This window comes from Myripristis murdjan, chromosome 4, assembly GCF_902150065.1.
Source record: "Myripristis murdjan chromosome 4, fMyrMur1.1, whole genome shotgun sequence".
Classification (NCBI taxonomy): Eukaryota; Metazoa; Chordata; class Actinopteri; order Holocentriformes; family Holocentridae; genus Myripristis; species Myripristis murdjan.
The window spans coordinates 34,171,545-34,194,039 of NC_043983.1; the positions used below are offsets into that span (position 1 = coordinate 34,171,545).

The 22,495-nt window shown below is 41.3% G+C and overlaps 1 protein-coding gene across 2 annotated transcripts; it reads left to right on the forward strand.

Moving 5' to 3' along the window:
• Positions 1-3,838: 3,838 nt before the first annotated feature.
• LOC115358231 (desmoglein-2-like) lies at positions 3,839-22,123 on the forward strand. 2 transcript variants are annotated; one of them, XM_030050112.1, is made up of 15 exons: positions 3,839-3,961; positions 10,114-10,239; positions 10,559-10,717; positions 10,942-11,083; positions 11,674-11,834; positions 12,072-12,206; positions 13,103-13,288; positions 13,740-13,845; positions 13,909-14,257; positions 14,509-14,651; positions 15,463-15,684; positions 16,339-16,578; positions 17,198-17,328; positions 18,100-18,456; positions 18,757-22,123. In XM_030050112.1, the coding sequence occupies exons 1-15, from the start codon at positions 3,917-3,919 to the stop codon at positions 19,906-19,908; spliced, it is 3,654 nt and encodes a 1,217-aa protein (XP_029905972.1). In that variant the 5' UTR covers positions 3,839-3,916; the 3' UTR covers positions 19,909-22,123. The 2 variants fall into 2 exon arrangements, with proteins under 2 accessions (XP_029905972.1, XP_029905971.1); XM_030050111.1 differs by having other exon boundaries at positions 13,740-14,257.
• Positions 22,124-22,495: the final 372 nt, after the last annotated feature.

The following is a 22,495-nucleotide window of genomic DNA, read 5'->3' on the forward strand; positions in this document are numbered from 1 at the left end:
CTGAACTCAGGTGCCTTTTCCCTCTTGGTGCGCTTCATTTGAACGGGTATGACACCAGAAACCGCAATAATGTTGACGCTAATACTCCCACATGGGACTCTAACACTTTCCACTGAAATCCAGGAGAATAATACTACTAATAATAATTAGGGATACACAGTATTGGATTTGTTTGTAATCACACCACTGAATGGACATTATCAGTCGTAATTCCCTCCACAGGTTTGGGTCAGTGTGTCCTTACTGCACCTTGTAGAAGCTGTTAGCATCTGTTCCCATCATCAGTCTGTCTTAACCAATCAGATGGGACCCTGTAGCCAGACTTAGACTAAAGACCAATGAAGTTGGTCACTGAAGGAGGTGGTTGGAGGGGTGGATGGAGAAATCAGACGGATCTTCACTCCAGAGACCCAGGATCTAGTCCCGACTGAAGCAAGAATATTGGTCATTTTACCTAACCTTACAGTTTGTTAACCTTAGCCATCACATATTCCTAACCCTAACCGTCATGACAAACCCTTCCCTAACCGTAATCAAGTCATTAATGAATGACTGATAACATCCGTTCAGTGGTGTGATAACAGTCCAGTCAGGTGGTTCTGGGTTCTGAAGCAGCTTCTATTGCTTAGAGCAGCTGAGCATTATGAACTTGTAATTAAATAGCAGAGAGAAGCAATTTGATAGCATCAGTAAATAGCAGTTAGCAACACAGGAATATGAGCAACGTGGAAATATTTTGGTATTTAGCCAAAACAAGCTCTGCAATAACTGAGAAACGCCAACGCTGCTGACGGCGCTCCATGTTAGAGATGAGAAGGCCAAAACTGTTTGTGCAATAAAGTGAGAGAGGAAATAAACATTTCTGAAGTTGACATTTCCTTTCTCAGCCTTTCAAACCAGTGATATTTTATGATATTTTCCAGTATTCTCTGAGTATTTGGATGATTGCTGATATAAGTGTGAAGCGACACCCTAACTGCAGAGAACATCATGGTTGTCATGTAGTAGAATTAACATATTATTATGCCCGCTCTTATTGTGAAGGCCCACTGGCAGATGCAGACATATTCACTGGGCAAAATAGGAAAATTACTTGAATTTAGATTATGTAAAAAGAAAAGCCATTTTTATTTATTTATTTATTTATTTTTAAGGCTGCACAACATTGGATCTTTAGCCGATGTCCTTATATGTCGATATTCATTTTAAAGCCTTTATCGGCTTTAAAAAGAAGCAGTTAGAAAAGGCGCAGAGAGCCCTTTATTCTGCAGAGGCGTGCCATTGTTTTGCGGTTTTGAGGATTCAATGGGCCTAAACTTGCACCAAAAACTTCAGGCCTCTCTGACTTCCAGGAAAGAGCAATCGGTACTGACTTGCCCTCCACAGCCACCGGCTCTCAGGCCAAGTCAACATCTTTGGAAACATCTGAAAAAAGAAAACAGAGAAACAAGCTGTAACACCTCAAGATGCTCTGGGATGGGATGCAGTGTTTGGAAATAACATGGATTCATGAAGAGACGGAAATGTGCACACCAAACGTCATGCTCATTAGGCTCTGAGAGGGAAACCTAACAGGACAACATAAGAATTCTGCTTCATACTTTAATTTTGTCCATGTAAAACCTTTTATCAAGACGTTTTCATGTGCTGAGGAGTGCGGGAGCATTTATAACTCTTAAAAAACGTGGATCCTCAAATTCTGCCAAGCCTTGTGGGATCAGTGTCAGAGTGCAAACTGGGATTAAGACAAGCCAAACATGACAAATGTTCATTTTTTTTTTTTTTTTAGTGTTGTTAGCATCTCGAGTTGACCTGCATAAGTAGCCTGTCACTGCCTCTGTTTTACCTTGCTCTTGTTTCTATCTGGTTTATTTGACATATTCTTGTCTTATCCTAATTATTAAGTTTGTGTATTAATGTGCTATACAGATAAAGTTATTAGGCTATCATTACAAACTTCACTAAATACTAACACTTTTTTTTTAATTTTCATACGTGTAACATCAACTCTTAAAGCACTGGAAGACAAACAAACTCCTACTGCTATTGCAATATTATCGAAAAATACAACTTTTCTTTCTTTCTTTTTTTGTGATCAATTCTTTTATTGTTTTTTCCATATAGTTAATAAAACAGAAAACAGACAAACAGAGATGTGGCAGACATTAATTAGACAAAACAAAACAAAACAAAACAAAACAGACAAACAAACAAAAAAAAAAAAAAATAGCAACAGTGATACAAAAGAATAAGAAATGATACTGTAGCAAAAAGATAACAACAGTAATATTACTGATAAAACATCAGTTATAATCAGTAGCATTGAGTGATAGAAGAAAAAAAAATGAAAAGAGATAAAATAAATGAGAAAATATATACAAGGAGTGCCAACATCCCCTTCCCTTCCCTCCCCTCCACCCACTCACCCACAGGACCCAAGGTAAAAACCAGAGATAACTACAATAATGATTTTAAGGAAGTGATGGCATCATCCCAACAAGCAATGTTTTCGGGATTGGCCTGATGTAAGTTAGCTGCCCAACGTTCCATAATGGCTATATCTATGAAATCTAACAACCATTTCTTTAGAGATAACGAATGGGGAGGTTTCCATCTGCATGCTATTAGCCTTTTAGCGGCAGTGAGGCCAGCCAAAAAAAGGCGTTTCAGTTTAGCAGGTAGGTCCAAACTAGAAGAATCATTAAGTAATAAGATGGTAGGCGAATAAGGGATCTGCTTAGACAGTAATATGGACAGCACACAACAAACTTTCCTCCAGAAATCCACAACACCTGGGCACTCCCAAACCATATGTAAAAAAGTGCCTAAGCTCTTTTGCGAACACAGGGTGCAATTAGGAGAGGGCAAGGCTTTAAGTTTAAACAAAATGCGGGGAGTGAGATATGTCCTTTGTATAAAATTGTAGTGGATAATACGGTGGTTGGGGTTTCTGGAAGAAAAAGACAAGTTTTGCCAGATCACATGCCAGTCCAGGTTATTGTTCTTTCTTTCTTTTATTAAGACTTGCATGTGTTTACTTTGTCAGATCCTTCATGGTTCAGCTCCCCAGCTCTCCACCAGTTTGCTGCAAAGGCTCATGGGGAAACAGAACACGCAGGATCACCAGCGAGGGCAGACTGTGGGACAAAACCCCAAAATTTGCTCACATCGTTTTTTCAGCTGCAGCAACTAAACAGTGGAAAACCATCCGTACAGATATAAGAATTAGTTTCAGTCAGGATAAAACTCACGTTGAAAATGGCTGAAGGACGGACAGTCATGGTGTCATTAAGGTGTGAAAACACTTCCCTCACCTGGCCGACAGGTGCGTGTATTGGTGTCTTTCTTATATATTTTATGTGTATTTACGTTGTATACATACACACCACAGGGGCCAACAGATGGAAATTCACATTGTGCCGTATCTGCTAAATAAATCCATAGGCTAAATGAAATGTAATCATGTTTGAGAAATATCATTTGACTAAAAATGTGTATTGGCCCGTGATAAAAACAGAGGAACTTATCTGATTAGCTAACGTAAATCTATAAATCTGTTCATGTTATCTGTTTCGGTCTGGTTGACCCAGACTGAGACCAAACCACTTCGAGTTTGTTCTATTTTTAACCTTTTCGTGAAAACTTCTTAAGTGAATTGAATCGTCATCTCTCTCTCTCTCTCTCTCTCTCTCTCTCTCTCTCTCTCTCTCTCTCTCTCTCTCTCTCTCTCTCTCTCTCTCTCTCTCCCCTCCCCGCCCTGCAGTGAGGGTGTGTGTGTGTGTGTCCTCTTACATATTCGTCTCCTCTGCTCTCTCCTGCGCAGATTGGATCAGGATCTCTTACCGGCTTCACTCGGACTCTAATTAGTTTCGTTTCGTTTAATTTTTTATCGGATTTCGGGAAAACTTCTCCGGTCATGAATCGGGTTTCTTCGCCCGTGTTGCTGCTGTCGCTGTTGGTGGTGAGTTGCTCTTTTCGTTGGTTATTGGAAGTTTTTTTTTTTTTTTTTTTTTTTTTTTTTCCTGTGGTCAGAATGAGGTGTGAGAGGATAACTCCGTAATCCTCGCTTCATCTTTTGCTTCCATGGAGGTTTGAGCTCTGCTGTTAAGGATCATATTCCTCTTAATTTGTGGGATTACATTTTGGGCTCCAAGCGTCTAATCCGTCAGTGAAGTTATTCTCACTCAAATGAATTTGAAAGGCAACGATTACCGCTGTCGGATCCTCATCATTAGCCATCACAATCAATTAAATAAAAAATCAACTGCATGTAGGCTCATAGGCCTATATTAATTTTAAAAGTAGCCTACTAGTTCTAGTATTAGCCTATTATCACCATAGATGTACAGTATGTTGTAATGGTGAATGGAAATAGGCCTTTGATGTCTTCTGTGAAAACACATCACAAATATCAACATCAACATTAATATGAATAAATAATAAACAGTTTGATCATCAGGAAAGCTTTAACTTCCATCAGCTCAAAACAGCGCCGATGTTCTGCAAATTAAAACACCAGTTAAGTTCAGGAGTAGCCTACATGCCATTCAAGGTGTTGATTGTAATAAATACCCGGTTGCCATGGCAACAAGGTGGAGGGTGGCCTTTGGTTTGCCATGACTAAGTTCTCATGTAGTGACAGAATCATGTGAGTCAAAATAGATAAACAAACAAATCTGCTTACAGGGAAATAACTAGATTTAGAAATTATTCTAAACGTCCCTAAGGTAGGGGAGCTTGCAGCGCAACCGGTGTCGATGACCTGCCTGCAGGAAGTCCTGACAGTTTGATTTGCATCAGACACAAATGAAACAGCGTTTCTGGCCTTTTGGCGGAGGCCGCAGAGCGCTGATACACCAGGAAACAAAGGTTTGATACCAAGAAATATGACGCCCCCCATCTGCCGACACATAAAGAATAGAAAAGAGTGTAGCAGGAAAATGTGCAATGTGTGTATCAGTCATAACACACTGACATATACAACAAAGGACAGAATTAAAACTGCACCATCCTCCTATATCTCTATGGCACTTTTTGAAAAAAAAAAAAAATATTTACAGTAAAAAAAAAAATACTGCTGACAGAGGAAAAATGACAACACAAAGAAGAATAATTATAATAAAAACATCAAAACAGAGAGCATCTTTAGAAGTATTTTTGAAGCAGGATGATGAGGTAACATCTGACTTCAGACTCCACAGAGCAGGTGCTCCAAATGAAACTTTTCAGTTTTAATGCAATATTATTTGAGTATTGAAAAGATAATGTCAGAGGAAATCAACAAAGAGAAAAAAAATCAACAAAATTTGGAGCCCAGTTTATGAAGCTCTGCAGAGAAATGAAGCCACAAAACCATTTTTTTATTTAAATTTAAGGAATCCTGTGGGAAGATTGAAGACTGATGGGCTCACTTGTAATGATAATGGTAACTGTACGGGACAAGTACCTCTAAAGGGGCAACGTATGAAATTATATTTATAAAATATGAGTATATAATTTGTTGGAATATAAATGTCATGCATTTTGACCCTCACACACTCAATAAAAAAGAATTAATAAAAAAGGAGAACTTTTCAGACCTCAGATTATTTCCTGATAATGTGAGGTTTGAGTCGACACAAAGCAAACTGAAAGGTCTGAGATATTACTTAGTAGTTAATATGATCAGAAACATTTAAAAATCTAGTTGTAAATGTTATGAAAAAGCAAAAGCAGTAAGGCTGGGATGTGACTGGTGTGATCGCTGTGGTTTGGACTGGTTTCCAGTTTTGCTCCAGCTGTGGATCAGAGAGAGAGCCCTGAAAACTGCAGAAGTCTACATGTTTTGAAATAAAAGCATGAATTCCCCTCTTAAGGTCTGAAAATGACATTATTTTAGAAATGTTCTCAACTGGAAGACATGCCTTTCAAAATATAGATCTAGATCCAACAGATCACCCAGACTCATAGCCGTTTATGTAACAACAAGGAAGTTATGGAGTGACTGATTTGGGGCGGATACAGTGTCCGGAAAGCTAGCTGCGGAAAACAAATCTTGTAAAGCAACATATATATCTTGTTTTTCCACTATCAGGTTATTATGAAAAAAAAAATTGAAAGAGATTAATTGTTTTAAGCTTTTGAGGATGAATTAATTTCTGAAGAAGTGTTTTTACTCTCCTATGTTGTAAATAATTCCAGCAATTTATTTACCAGATGAACAAGCACTCAGTGTCAACATCTATTGTAGAACTAATTTAATTTCAAAACACCAGAAAGAAAAGTGCGGTGGAAACACAGTCCATTTACCATTTAGAGTGGCAAACTGTGGCAGCACAAGGAGGCAAAACAGATTCAGATTTATTCTGATTATGCAGATGAAACTTTTGTGACATGTAGGCAAGACGGGAGGTGTGTTGGAGTGCAGGGGTCCCTGGGCAAACTGAAGGCCCCAGAGTTAAAAAATGGCCTGCCTGCGAGTATCGGAGGAGCTGAGTCCATCACTGCTTTGACATCGCAAATCAAAACATATTCTTCGCAAGCAACAAGTTCGCTTTTTCCTAATTGTTTTATTTTGTTTTGTGTTTACTGTAATTGTTAAGGTGATTTTCTTACTGTTTTGGTACTTGGCACTTTGCACATTAGCTGAAGTTAACTGAAAAGAAAAGGGGGCCTAAAATGGAACCAAAGGGAACACCACATGTGTGATGAGCTGAGGGTGGGGAAGCTTCTCTTACAATGGAAAGCGGTCTGTTGGATCTTAACCACTCAAGCGCCGTATCAGTGCTGCCTCCTCAGAGGTTCAGGTGTTGAAGTAAGACGGCGTGGTCGACAGTATGGGATGCTGCGCTGAACCACGATGGTACGGTCAGCACCATCAGCAGTGTGAAGGACGCTGTTAGAGACCTTAAAGAGTGTGCTGGTCTCTGAAGCTAGACTGAAACTTCTAAAACAGACTTTTGGTCTTCATAACAGCTCTCCATACCCGCTCTAAGCCTTTAGATAGAGAAGCAGTTTTATAATTGGTTGGTAGGGTCCAGATTGGGTTTCTTTAACAGGGGTTGTCGTGTACCACACTGACAACAGCTGACGAATGAGGAATGACCACAAGCTAATAATAACAGATAGTGTGGCCTGCAGTGGCTCTTCTTGAAAGTGACTGAACATGATGTTGAGGTAGAAAGTGGAGAATTTAATGTGAGGAATTGTGTTTTGTAATCAAAGAACACAGTTGGCTGGGAATGGTTAAAGGAGTCAAACAACCTGTCTAGAACTCATCACAGGTTCTGCAAGAGACTTCAAGTCTAGCGCATCAGAAACATTCCTGCACCAAAGGACATTCTTTTCATTTCTTTTAGATCAAAAAAAAAAAAAAATCGACCTGGCTCCACAACTGCGCACTGTTATTTTGACGTGAGATCTTTTAAAATGTCTATTAAGATGGTATGTACCCACAATGTACCTGTTGATGTCAAGATGAGTCACATTTGCTTTCACTGATTGGAGAGGGTAAGGCCACACCCTTTTTAGAAAGACTGGAAATTATGACTCATGTTTCATTATAACATGCCGAGGCTTAGATAATCTCCTAGGAGTGGTAGGGTGGATCTGTCTCAGCCTCCTGTTCCCACACCCACAATTATACAGTACAAAGCAGTTGTTACATGTTCTTATCCCGTGTAAAGACACAGTTTCACAGCATTGTAAGATGGCACGGTCCATGATCTATCGCTTAAAGAAACAAGATGGCGCCATCAGCAGCATGGAGCTTATCATTACAGATGTTATGAGAGCGTTTGTCAGACCGAAACTGCTTCAATAACTTGTCGCTGTACACTAATTGTAAAGACAAAGACATGAAAACGTTTTCCTCATGTCGACTGGGCGAAATTTGTGCATAACATGACACACTGCATTAATACTGGGTGAGGTTTTTAAGAACAGTGGAGTTAAAGAAAGGGTTTGACACCTATGGGGATGTAGCATTTCTTCTTACTTGACTTGACTAGTCTGGCTATGTCGCTTCTCTTATTGATTTGTATGAATTTCTCTCACACTGGCTGTGATGTGCTGCTGGATAAATGGGTAGCTGGCAGGCTTACCTGAATCCAATGAAAGGCCGGGCGCTTCCTCGCCAAGCAGTTAAGAAGAAATCTGGATGTAAACATTTGCAACCTTCTTAAACTTTAAAAATGCAGATTTTGGAAATATTAAATATTAATATTTCGGCAAATATTAATATTAAGTATTAAATATTATGTTCAGCCCAGTCATTTAGGTCTAACAACATACTTGTCTCTTTGCATGAAATGTGTATAAACCCTTATACACATTGCTTAGGTTTGTTGGTTATTCGCATCTCACTAAAGTTAGATCTTTCACCCCCCCACCCCACCCCCCCCCCCCCCCACCACCCTTTTTTTTTTTTTTTTTTTTTTTTTTTTTTTTAATGCAGTTACTTAGACATGCCTAGTACAGTATCCATGTTATTGTTCACAAATGATTTTTGCTGCCTCTCATTTGGCAAGAGAACCTCTTCATTGGTGCCAGCTGTTCATTTTTTTCCTCAACATTACCTATATATCAGTCACCCTTATATAATGTATTGTGAATATGGGGCATCTCCACTGTCTAAATGAGGTGCTGCCATCTATAACTATTAAAATGCTCTTGTTGGTTGTGCTGATTTGTGCTAGTAGAAATATTAAAGCCCAGCTTGAGAGGAGGAGGTGACTTCCTTGCAGGAAGGTATGGAAGAGAAAGTGCTGAGGACTCAATCTGGTTGTGCTCAATTTTGAGAGAACCTAATGATTTTTCAAAAAAACATTTTGGATATTAAGTCCTTTTTTTAGGCATAAAGCTGACACTCATATCCAGGGCCACTTATAATTAACAATCAGTTCGGGGTTCGGTGTGTTGCTACAGTTTGGGTGCTGTGAGCTTCAAACCTGTGAGCTTTTAGTGTGTCTGTTGGCCAAGATCACTAAAACTCAACCTCCATTATTCAGTTCCCAGAATTAAGATGTAAATCTGCTGATCTGAATGACTGAATGGGAGCTGTTTGTCCAATGTAACAGGGCATTTTGTGTCCAACTGGTTTTCACTCTTGATTGTGCAACTCTTTGTCATGTGAAGCTGCTGCAGCTTGAGTGGAGCCATGGGGCAATTTAGACAGCCAGTATGTTGTTGTTGGCAGATGAGTGAGACTGTCAGTTTGCTCACCAAGACAACAAATATTACCTACAACAAAGACATGAAAGTCAAGTTTGAAAGAGATGTTGATTTTCACACACAGCTTGCAACAACAACAAAATAAATTATCATGTTGACATCTACTCCCGCCTTGCCTAAACCGGTAATCTCTGTGAGATGATCTTTACGGGCAAGCTCGTTTGTCACCCACGATACTTTGTTTCCCTTTCATATTTATTTTATGTGCTAGCTTATTTAACCATGTTCCTCTTGGGAACAAACACGAAGGACCAAAGAAACCAATTATAAAAATCCAATGTGAGGTTTGAAACTCAGTGGGAACCTAAAAAGAGAAAAAGGGGATATTGAATAAAGGCTCAGAGACACCAAAACAGCAACAAAGGCTGACTGTGGTGGGGTGGTAGTCTGTATACATCATTCGAAAAGGGAAAGACCAGGGAGCAAACTGCAAACAAAGCAGCGTTTGCTTTCTGTTTTCACATGACTCTCGCTCACCACAGACAGTTTGGTAGAAAAGAAAATGTGGAGGCAAAAAATAATTCCATTTCTCTTGTAATGGACTAATTTGCTAAGCCGAACAGCCAATCAGAGTCAGGGGTCAGGGGTCGACAGGGGTCCAACTAGGGCCACAGACACTCTCCAATGGCCAAACATTCGCTGACGGCCAACTATTGGCTTGGTGTGTCACGACCACAACTCATCATTTTAATGTGAGTGGGGAAAATACTAAAAAAAAAGCTCATACAAAAGTTTGAAAGGTTAAGGTTAAGGTAAACCCTTGATGATTTCCAAGGTGCCTGACAAACATGCACCAATAAGGCCGATGTGCAGCTTTATTTGTCCTCACATGTGGACTACATGCAGACAGATTCATCACAGTCATAGTAATAGTGAATCATCTGTCTTGTATTTTGACTCCAGGTTGTTGTCGCTGTGGTGGAGGCGAATTCCTTGGCCCAGCTGATAAGAAATAAAAGGGAATGGATCATCCCTCCAATGTTAGTAACTGAAAACAAAGAATACCCCAAAGACAAGATCATTGCCAAGGTAAGTCACTGCTCCTTTTGCCAAGTTCACTGTATGTTAAACTTCCAGACTGAATGTCCTCAACTTGCCATGCTGTGGTACCGACTGTATCGTCAAAGTCAATAGAGCTCAAGTTGAAAAATAGTTAAAAACATTGCTCAGTTTTTATTTTAGGATTTTGAGTTTGAGCTTTGCAAGCATTTCTTGAAGGGAGCCGAGCAGAAGTCTCATTGCTTTAGTTAAATCGCAAAGGGCAGAACCAAAAGAATCGTCGGTTTTCTGTGCCACGTGAAGAATACGAAAAGTCAAAAATCATCAGCTTTTCCTCCCTGCGTTGTAGATCCGGTCAGATTCTGCTCCCACAGATGGAAGTCTGAGATACTCCCTGGGAGGCGCTGGTGCAAACCAACCCCCCTACAACGTGTTCATAGTTAACCCTGAAACTGGCGATGTCACGGTGACTCGTAAGTTAGACCGGGAGAGTATCCACCAGTACAACGTGAGTATGACATATCACTGATCCTCCTCTCTTCTGCTCTCCTCTACTCTCTTTAAATCATTTATGTTCCACTTGTTTTTAAGTGAGAAAGACATTTGGCAGCTATTAATTGCCATTCATTAGTGCTGTGAGCTTGTGTATTAAAAAATGATGGGGATGAGGGTTAGGTGATGATGATGATGGTGATGATAAGAACTTCTATTCTGTATCTTGTGGTGTTTCAGCTGTCAGGCATTGCTACTTTCCCTAATGGCTCCAAAGCAGAGAAGGACATTGAAATACGGATCAGGGTTGAAGATCAGAACGACAACCCTCCAAAGTTTGGCAAAATAGATCCAGGATTTGTGGATGAACTCAGCGCTAAAGGTTGGTCGAGCAGAAGTTCAGTCGAGAGTACGCTAAAGCTGTCCGTAAAAAAAAAGGAAAAAAAAAGATTCAGTTTCTCAGTTTTCTGAGGCACAAGCTGTGAAACCGGGTTCAAATCAGACCAGGGAGCTTTGTTGCACTTCATCCCTACTAGCTCTACTGTGAAAAAAAAGAAAAAAAAAAACGTTAAATAATTATGAATTAAATAGCATCTTTTCTAGTGATATGTGAATGCTGCTCTCATCTAAAAACTTATAATGCCAAAAAGTGCAAATTCTCAATAAGATTTGACCAGCAAAAATGATCCACTTCAACCCAAGGTCAACCCAAAATGGCACATAGTATTTATCACAAAATGATATCCACATCACCAGTAGTGGCATGTGATGCTGTTTTCCAACTAGTATAAACTGTGAGTTCAAATTCAAGCTCACATTTATTTAGAGCCCAAAATCTCATCACCTTCACAGCCACAAAGGGCTTTTCACAACAAACAAAACAGGACGACACCTCCTGACTCGACCCTCGTAGCGGGCAGGTGTTGACTGCCTAAAGGTTGATGACGGTGACACCTGATGCTCTGTTTACAGATACTTTTGTCATGAAGATCACGGCGTACGACGCAGATGAACAGGGCAATGACAACTCCAAGGTCGCCTACAGCATCGTGAACCAGAATCCGTCTCACGACATGTTCTGGATGAGTCGGGATGGAAACATCTATGTCAAAAAGGACACACTGGACAGAGAGGTACGGACACCAGACATTCAGGCCAGTGTGAGAGAATTTATGATATGGCTTATTAGAATAAATAAGCAGTGATGAAAGAGCGCCATCTACAGAAAAATCACTGTGGAATCATCCTGCAACCTGTCATGCATAGTCTGCATTTCAAGCATCATGCCCTGTCACTAGTTTGTGTCTTCTGTCTCACAGCAAACACTTTGATTTTTTTGTCATTGTATTTGTTTGTTTTTTGTATTTCAGACACAAGACAAATACATTCTGACAGTGTTAGGTCAGGACCTGGACGGCAGACGAGAGGGAAACACTGCAACGGCCACTGTCACCATAAACATCCGAGATGTGAACGACCACCTCCCGACTCTGGAGAAAGAGGCAGTACGTTTGTCTTGCTGTAACACAGAAATAACAGAATATCTGGTGCGGAAGTTGTTACCTATATATTTTGAGGAAAACTGTCAATTAAAAATACCTTTAGACCACGTGACATTAAGACAATGGAACCACAATATCTTGGATGTACAGCAGAGAGCAGGCAGTAAAGGGGAAAAGAAAGGAGCACAAATATGTTCTTTTGGCATAAAAACACCAAGTTCAGTGTGTTTGTGGGTTTGAAAGTTACAAAGCCTGTAGACCCTCAAACACATTCACACATCGGCCTGTGCCTTCCTCAGAGTGTTCAAAGTGTTTGCGCTGCATAGTTTTGTTGTCCGGTTGGGATTTTTGTTTAACACTGAATAGGAACTCCATAGCAGTTTATGACATCCATTATTTTTTATTCTTTATTTGGATCTCCATTAGCTTCCAGAAAGTGGTTGCTAATCTTCCTTTGGGTCCAACTCAAAAAACAGCAACAATAAAAATAAGCAATAATTAAAATGACTCTATCAGTAATACAAAAAAACAAAAAAATGTCAAATGTAAATATCAGTAAATAAGTAAAATAACTCTGATGATGCAACAACAAAATGCATAACTAAATAAATAAATAAAATAAAATTAAATCAAAAATTCTGAGACAAAGAAACCACAATAATATCTGTAAGACATTCATCAGTTTTTCTTTTAGCAACTTTTTAATGGAAGATCTACTTTGAGTCTGTCTGATATTGATGGGGAACGTTTTCCAAGCAGAAGAGGCTCTATAGAGAACAGTTCTTATCAGGCAGTTTAGTTCTTGGATTTGACACCAACAAATGACCGGCGCTCACTTGATGAGTTTTATTCCCATGACAAAAAACAGTAAATATCATTTTCCTGTGTTTTATCTGCAGTATGAGGGCAGTATTGAGGAGAACACAGAAGGCGTGGAGGTGATGAGAATCAAAGCGGTGGACTTGGACTTGGAGCACACAGAAAACTGGGAAGCTGTGTTCGACATCATCGGCGGCAACGAGGCCGGCTACTTCAGCATCAAGACAGACCCGGAGACCAACGAGGGCATCCTGATGCTGGACAAGGTACTGCAGGAACAGAAACCAGGGAGCAGTTGTGAGAATTTCTCTGTCTTGGTCTGGCAAACATTTGTAACATCAACGCTAACCATTGCCAAAGCACAGCCAGGCCTGTTCTAGTTTAAATAGGACCATACCAGTGATTTTTGGGTTGATTCATTAAGCATGCCGCAATTTAGTGCCTGGGGTGCAAAATTTTGCATCACTCTGAATCATGTAAATGAACACAGCCACAGTTTACTTAATTTAGGAAAACTAACGTGGACGAGAGAGAACGAAAGAGAACCTTGTCATCAGTTTGGTCTGGATGTAGGGAATTAATAGAAATTTTGCAGATACACCTGATAAACTTGGGTTTCATTCTTAAAGGTTCACAGGCGAGACCAGGTGGCAAGCTTGAAACTAGCACTGAGCAACTTCTACACTTGTTTACTGACGCTCTGTTTACATTCTCCAGGCTGTGAATTATGAGGATGTGAAGGATCTTGATCTACAGCTGGCTGTAAAGAACAAAGGTTCACCATATGGTGCAATGACCAATGTAAATATGGGTGGAGGAGGTGGTGGAGCTGGAGCTGGAGGAGCTGGAGCCGGAGGAGCTGGAGCTGGAGGAGCTGGAGCCGGAGGAGCTGGAGGATCTGGAGGAGCTGGAGCAGGTGGAGCAGGTGGAGCACCTGGAGCTGGAGGAGCTCCCGGAGTACCCGGAGTACCTGGAGTACCTGGAGTACCTGGAGCACCTGGGGTACCTGGAGGAGCAGGTAGTACTAGTGCAGGAGGGTCTTCGACCACCACAGGGAAGTACAAAACCTATCCCATCAAAATCAACGTGAAGAACCAGCCTGAGGGCCCGCGTTTCGACCCCAAGGTCAAAGCCATTCCCATCCCAGAGGGAGGTGACACTGTCAACATTAAAGAGGTCATTGCTCGTTACCCGGCCATAGATGAAGATACTGGGAAACCAGCTGAGAACGTCAGGTCAGTGAATGTATAAACACAGACACACAGGTGAAAATGCTTTGCTTTTGTCAATTTTGTCAGTTGTCTGCTCACCTAGCTCACTTTCTCTTCTGTACAAAACATCACTCACTCACACACACACACACACACACACACACACACACACACACACACATACACATACACAAAGGTATACAGTCCTTTAACAGATGAATGTAGTCAATACAGGTTTGTTTACCAGGTTGACACAGTTTTTCTTTCTGCTGCAGGTATGTCAAGGGCTCAGATCCAGGCAATTGGCTGTCGATCGACCCAGAGACAGCTGAGATCAGACTCAACAAGCTGCCTGACAGAGAGTCTCCACAGCTGGTCAATGGGACATATTTTGCACAAGTACTGTGCATATCAGAAGGTAAACACTTTGCTCTACATTTGAATCCCTTGAGCTTCATTACCAGGGCTTCATATTAACATTGATCATAAGCCTAAAGCTGCTACATTTTGACTCTTATAATTTTGACAACTTACATTTTGCCCTATAATTAGTTTGACATCAATCATTATTTTCAACAAAATGCTATCTACAATCAAATTACCACTGTGGCAAATTCCTGAGAAGATTATTCTCATGCCAGTGATGAGTACACACTTTCAACAGCAGAGGGCAGCAAAGCTTAAAGAAAACAGTGATACCAGGCTCTGTGCTCTGTGTGTAGCACAGGCTGCACTATTTTAAGTGACAGTGGGCCACAAGCATTAGCAGCATCCTTGAACAGTTCTTAATGGTTTTATTTATATGACCTGATTCATGAATTTTCAGTGTTAAACATCATCAAGTCAGGTCGTAGATGCTGCCGCAGTTTATGGAACTATTTCAGATGAGCAGCCATTTATTCACGTGCTGTGGAGGGATTTTAAGCTGTACACAGCCCGCAACAAAGCAAAGAAAGCAGTTCCTGCAGATTTAAAATAGTACAGTACAGTAGTGCTTTTTTTTTTTTTTTTTTTTATATCTATAAATGTAACTGATGTCCTACAAGAGACTTAGCTCATTATTTAAGATGTGGTATGACAGCCTGGAACCTGGTACAAGTGTTAGCACTGAGCACCAGAGACTTCCGGATGATGTTGGTGTCTCACTGCTAAGCTGACCAGTGGGACAATGTCCTAAAAAATGTCATGACCGGCCTGACCTGGCCTCCCTTCTGTATCTCTGTGTGCAGACATGCCCTCTAAAACAGCCACCGGCACCATAGCCATCCAGGTGGAGGACTTTAATGACCAGTGCCCCAAACTGACCAGTCACGTCCAGTCGATGTGCACCACTGCCGACGCCGTCACCGTGACCGCTGTGGATGAAGATGCATTCCCTAACGGGGCTCCCTTCACCTTCACCGTCATCCCAGAGGAGACCAAGGGCAAATGGAAGGTGGAGAATCTTAATGGTGAGCAGAATACTTCTACTTTAAATAGAACAAAGTCTATGAAAGTCTGTGTTAAATTCTCTGATGTTTTTAGTTTTGAAACAAACAATAGAGACGTCTTATGTTCAGCTTTGACTTTGGAAGTAATAAAGTAAATAAAGTAATAGTAAACCTTGTTTAGTCTTGTTTTTCATCTAGACTTTGGAACAAGTGATATGAGCCTCTTATCAGAGGTATTCTACCGTATGCCAAAAAGGGCAAAACATATGGCAGTTTTTGTTTCAATGACGGACTACAGCAATTGATTGCATTAAATATGCCCTCCTCTTTCATTAAAAGTGTGCTGATCGGTGAAACCACCTTTATGGCTTAATTTATGGCCCTTCATAGTACATAGCTGAATATGCCTGGTCTAGATGGTATAGTTTACACTATGAAGGTCCATCAGATTTGATGTTTTGCATGGAAAAGCTTGTTCTCCAAAGCAACTAGTAACTCTTCCCATCAGATAAATGTAGTACTGGAAAAACTACAGTCTCACTTGCAAAAGACAAATTAAATTAAGTACCAGTGTTGTGAGACTGTACTGAGGGCAAGTACCTGAGTAACTCTACTGTTCAGGATATGAGAATAAGAATCTTGCTGAGAATCATGTGTCTGTGTTGTTGCTGGCAGAAACCTCGGCCATCTTGAGGGCCCAGGAAAACATGTGGCCCGGTTCCTACGAGGTGGCAGTGGAGGTGAAGGACCAGCAGGGACTCGCCTGTCCAGACCTGCAGAGGATCAAGGTGGAAGTTTGTACCTGCGCGAATGGGAAGGACTGCAGTTCTCGAGAAGCTCTTGGTTCTCTCCCGGGAGCAGAGTTAGGAGCTTCAGCCATCGGACTGATCTTCCTGGGCCTGCTGATGTTGCTACGTGAGTATGATGTGACCTTCATCCTGTTGATGACCCACATGATCACATGACTAAAACAGGGCTGTGATGCAGACTGTGAATGTTGAGTCCAAGTCAACTCCAAAACCAGTCCAGTTTGTGGCTAGACAGGGGCTAAAGGGGGTCAACACAAAGTCAAGACCGAGATCTGAGCAAACTGAGTCCTGTTCAACACTTAGACCCCAAACAGGCAATAAACAGCTCACATTTCTTTTCAGATATAAAGATCACGCTGAACTCTTGCAGATAGATCCACATCTGTTTCCTACCACCACAGATGTAGATCTATCTGCAAGATAGCTCTTCTGTCTGAGATTATTTTCTATTTTATTTATTGTTATTTTAGATGTGATTTTTGGCGTGGCCAGCAGGTGGCAGCAAACACCAGATTAGACTAACTGTCAGACCCCACAGACTCTTGTAGTCAGTATGTATAGCAGTGGTTTCAGTCTTTTTGGGATTAAGACACACTTGAGGTCAAGATCAAGATCATTTACAGAACCTCCTCTGTTATTTTGGCTGATTAGCGAAAATCATACCCCCAGTACACTCAGTACACTCAGGAGTTATACTGATGTTTTTTTTGTTTTTGTGTCCACAGTCATTCCTCTGCTGCTGCTCTTCTGTAATTGTGGTGGGGCTGGTGGGCTGGCAGGCGGCTTTACTGAGATGCCCTTTGACACCAAATCACATCTCATTGCCTACCACACCGAGGGCCAGGGTGAGAACACGGTAGGATAAACATATTTCATTTACCTTTACCAAAGTCGGTGTTGTAAACTTGTGCTGGCCTTGCATGTACAATTGCTTTCCGGACCAATAAAGTTCTTCAAATCTCTAAAGAACAATCTGACACCATCAAGGAGGTCCATTACACAATTGAATGTGTGGGGAAAAACAACACAAAAACCCCACATAAATTTATAACAATCATACCTTCAAAACAACTGTGAGATAACAAAAAATAAAGTTCTAATGTGGCTATCAGTCCATTCACTCACACTACACGTGATTAAATTACATTTGAATAGCGTGTTGAGATATATTTGTTTCCAAGTGTATATTACATTCATACATCCAACTGTCTTGTCTTAGCCTTCGTCTACAGCTAACTGAGCCAGTCTGAGTCAGCTCAGAAATAATAAGTGAATGGATTTTTAGCAAACTTACTAGTCGGCACGATAATAGCGCAAATCAGGCAAAACTAACTTCACACAGGGCCATTAGAAACAACTAACAATAACTTCTACGAAATTACGTCTTTAGAGGAAGACTGTGATCGTTAAGTGGCCAGATACAGTTGACCAACAAGAAGACACTGGTTTGATGATTCAGTGGTCAATTGATCAGTTCCCAGTCAAAAACAGGGTGTTTGTTTTTTTTGAAGGTTTTTCATTTGAGTTGACCAAATTGCATGTTACAAACTGAGGACGTCCAGTATTACCAGCACTGACTCACCACTGACCTTCTGCTTTTAACATTTTGACCCCTGGTCTATTACAGGAGGTGCCCCTACTAAACATGCCAACACAGGTGGATGGAGAAATTGCCAAACTGGCCACCGTGGCTAACGGCACAATGGCAGTTCCAGTCGGAGCCGGGGGGTTCCAGATGTCTTCTGCCTCCATGGATGGCGCATTCTACCAAGATGGTTACACAGGTGGCTACAAAGATGGAGCATGGGGAATGATGAGCCAGACTGGGATGATGAGCCAGGCGGACATGATGGGCCAGGCAGGGATGATGGGCCAGGGGGGGCAGGGCAGCGGCCTCTACTCGGAGTTTGAGCGCAGAGAGACAGGAGGAATGTATGACGGCATTGCCCTGCCATGCCACTTCTTGGAACAATACTACTCTCAGGTGAGGATTCGGCTCCTTGTTCCAGCCCTAGGCATTTCTTCTCCTAAACTCAAGTCACATTTTTTTCTTATAAATAGGACAATACTTAAAGCATCATACTAGGACATCAAGTCTGAAGGAACAAAACTAGACACAGCTGGACAGACTCAACAGATCATGCTAATAACAGAACATCTAAACAGAGATTTGAAAGCAAAAGAAACAGACTTTATCCTCTCAATGAACAAAGCACTTCCCTTGTTCATGTTTGAGGTTGGTGATGTAACATTTGTGTGGTTTCCTTTGGTTTTGTCTCTGCAGAAGGCAAGCTGTGCAGCGGACAACCAAGCAACGAAGGACAGTCTGTTGGTGTACGACTACGAGGGCCAGGGCTCCTGTGCCGGCTCAGTTGGCTGCTGCAGCCTTCTGGAGACGGACAACGACCTCCAGTTCCTCGATGACCTGGGACCAAAGTTCAAGACCCTGGCTGAAGTGTGCAGTGGAAAAGAAATCAAAATTGAGCGGAAGAAAGAGATCAACCTGCCACCCATGCCCACCATCAACACTGTGACCTCAGTATCAAGTGTTATGTCTGCCCAGCAGCAGCCCCCACAGCCACCACCGCAGCCCAAAGTCACTCTCCCACCACCCGAGCGGACCGTGCTGAAGGAGTCTTCAGAGCGTACTCACATGGTGAGGGAAAACGTGGCCACAGTGAAGGAAATGAAGGAAGGAGCAATCAAAGTGAGGGAAGGGATGACAAACCAAGGCCAGACGGTTCTGCTGCAGCAGCAGCCTGTCTACTACACCACCACCCCCGTCCTGCAGCCTGTAAACTACATCGTTCAACCACAGCTTCAGAACACGATGCTGCTGGCTGAGACTCCGGCCACCAACCTGCAGGGCATGATCGTGGTTAACGGCGCCCAGACGGCGGCCGCCCCAGGCATGGTGTTACAGGGGCAGACAGTAATGTCCGGCACACCAGTTCAGGGCCAGAGCATGGTGCTTGTGGAGAGAGGTGGGGCTGTGGGGCAGGGAGTACATGTGGAGGGGCTTGGCACCAACCTGATCCACACTGGCAACCTGTCTGGCTCCCAGGCCATGATGGTGGTGGAGGGCAAAGTCCCAGTGGGATCCACACAGGTGCTGCAGGGTAGCCAGGCTCGCCTTGTGCAGGGAGGCACTCTGCAGCGAGGAGGTCTTTCAGGGTCTCAGAGTGTGCTGGTGGTCGAGGGGCCAAAAGCCAGTGGAGGGCAGCTGGTCCAGGGCGCAGGACTTCTCTCAGAAATTAGTGGTCTCTCTGGATCCCAAAGTGTCCTCTACACCAAAGGCGGCGCTTCCAGCAGCTCTCAGTATGGCAGCATGGCAGGTATGAACGGATCTTCAACCACAGTGAGCACAGCCGCTGGCCACCCTAAAGTGTTGGTGCAGGAGAAAAGAGTGATCACCACTGAGAACATCACTGGATGAGGACTTTGTACAATAACAGATAATAGCAAAATGCCTGGGCAAAACCAAATAACAGGGACGATACTTTGTTCAGGTCTGTCTTTCAGTCAAAAAGGGTGAATGTTGGCATATTTTATGCTGTTCAAACTTCTGGGGGCAATCTCTCATTTACTTTGATGAGAACTTCAATAAAACTGTACATCTCAGTTTATTGGTAGAGGGCATGTTGCAACATATTGACAAGGATTAAAGCCTCATGTGCCTGCATGGATACACTGTTGAGTTTCATACTGTATGGTGTTTCAGAATAATGTGGAGTGTTTCGTTGCAGTGCTAGTGAGCAGAGATCGGTGTATGATTTGAGCATGTGTGTAGCATACATATAATTTTTCTCTGAGTTTTGTTTTTTGTCCTGAATTCCTATTATTATTACTACTAGGCATCTACTAGGCATGCAAGTGCATCATTTATGCGGCTTAAATGTGTTATCCCTCAGTTAGCCTTTTTTCTTTTTCTTTGTCTAATATTGTTTGTAGATGCAAAGTCCACAACATTCCATGTTTCAGTGCTTTGAAAGGAAGATAATTCCTTCCGTTTGACATTGTACACTTCTTGTGCCACCATAGTCCACAGTGGCATGACAACAAAGGCCAAGCTTGATCACTTAATATCACTTGAACTTTGTCAACATCAGAACAACAACGAATATTCACAAACCATAACTGCATTCCATGGTGATGGCATCCGTATCTGGAAAGCTATATTTGCCATCTGATATGCATGTAAAGCATTGAAGTATTAAAATTGAGCTAACCAGACATGTTGAGGGAGTGCTGCTCAATAGGTGTGGTTTATGACTAGAGGAGAATTGCAGTTCATCGCTCATAAAAATCCTCCGCTGAATGACAAGTTCTCACGACACATCCTGACTTACATAGAGATCACTCAGTAGCAGAATTTCCTGCACTTTGTGTGAATCACTGGTTAGGAATAAAGGAGTAAATTCTTCAGTCATTACTGTGGTTATATAATAATTGTTTGCTGTTACAGCATGCCTATAGCAATGCCACTATTTTCAGAAGAACTGGCAAATGGGGATGGCCAAGAATATATTCAAACGATAAAAATATCATATTGATATACAAGACTCATAATTAAACTTGTTTTTGCGAACCCCATGATGTAGCAATGATTCAGTTGCTACAGAAATATTTTAAGACAAATAAAATGTACCATCAAGTATCAACAAACAGGATAATAATGGGAAGACGTGTGTTATCAGGGATTCTAGAGGAAGAAAGCAATATGTCATGAATGCAGCAAATGGTCAAGCACTCAGAAACTATACAAGACTCTGCATGCCTTAATTTCTGCTCACTTGCACTTTGGTTTGTGGTTACCCTGCTTGGTCTTAACATGGCCTACTATTGCACAAGTGTTTTGTTTGCTCAGCTTAGTCTCTTTTTTTTATAGTGTAATTGTTGCTTTGAAAACAATGTGCTAAGTGTATACTGTTACAACAAGAATGAATTGAGTTCTTTACCTGTTAGTGTCGTAATTTGGTGCTTTTTTTTTTTTTTATCAGTTTTTCATTCCAAAACTATTTCCACCTGATATAAGAAAATAATTTTAATGGTACCCTGTAGTTAAGAAGCTATACAATACTTGAAGACAGACAAAAATGTTTAAGGTTTGTCTTCTGATGTTCATTTTGTATGTTTGACACAATGTAATGTGTAATGTAAATGATTTCTAAAGAGCTATTTTTTTGTTTCCATGTGTTGTGCAGATCATGGTCATAAATGTTCGCAGCTGATGCAGTGATATTTATATTGTAATTTTCAAACAACAACAAAACACAGGGCTTCATTTGTCATAATACATGAATATATTTACTTTTATTATTGGGTCATTTTATTCTGTGCCTGCACTGAGAATTTTTTGGCATAATGGTGGGTTTGTTTCAGAGATAGTTCATAGAAATCATCATTGATGTCAATCTTGATTGTATAAGTGATGCTTACTACACTATTGGTACACCAAAAAGACCACTTGACATGTCGCGTAACAGAACTGGCATATTCAGGCTGTCTCCGTGAGATATAAATGCACAAATACTTTGCCATTTTCCAGCATCATTGGGTTTAAGTTTGTCTCTCCTTCCTCATGAAATGCGGCTGTGGTGCTTAGAAGTGATGTAAAGATTTGTTTGAAAATGTACAAAACTTTTTTTTAATGCCACAACTTCAATAAATTTTTTGTATATAAAGCCTGGGGTCAGCAAGCATTTTTTATACACTTTATATTTTTTATATGTAATTTGTAATTTAAATATTAATTTGCCATCAGTGTTTTCCATGATGATAATGATTTTATTATTATAATTGTTAGTAGTAGTATTTGTAGTAACAGTAGTGGTACCACTGGCGCCCCCCCCTCCCCTTCTTTTACCCTCCTCCCACATTATTTTTAAGCACAAGCAGAGGTTCCTATATTGCAACACTTGCGGTAAAAACTGCTCCAGTCACTGCAAATGCCCCCACATTGCAATGGTAAAACACAGAGAGGGGCCACAGAGAGAAAGATACAGCCGACAGCAGGCACTCAC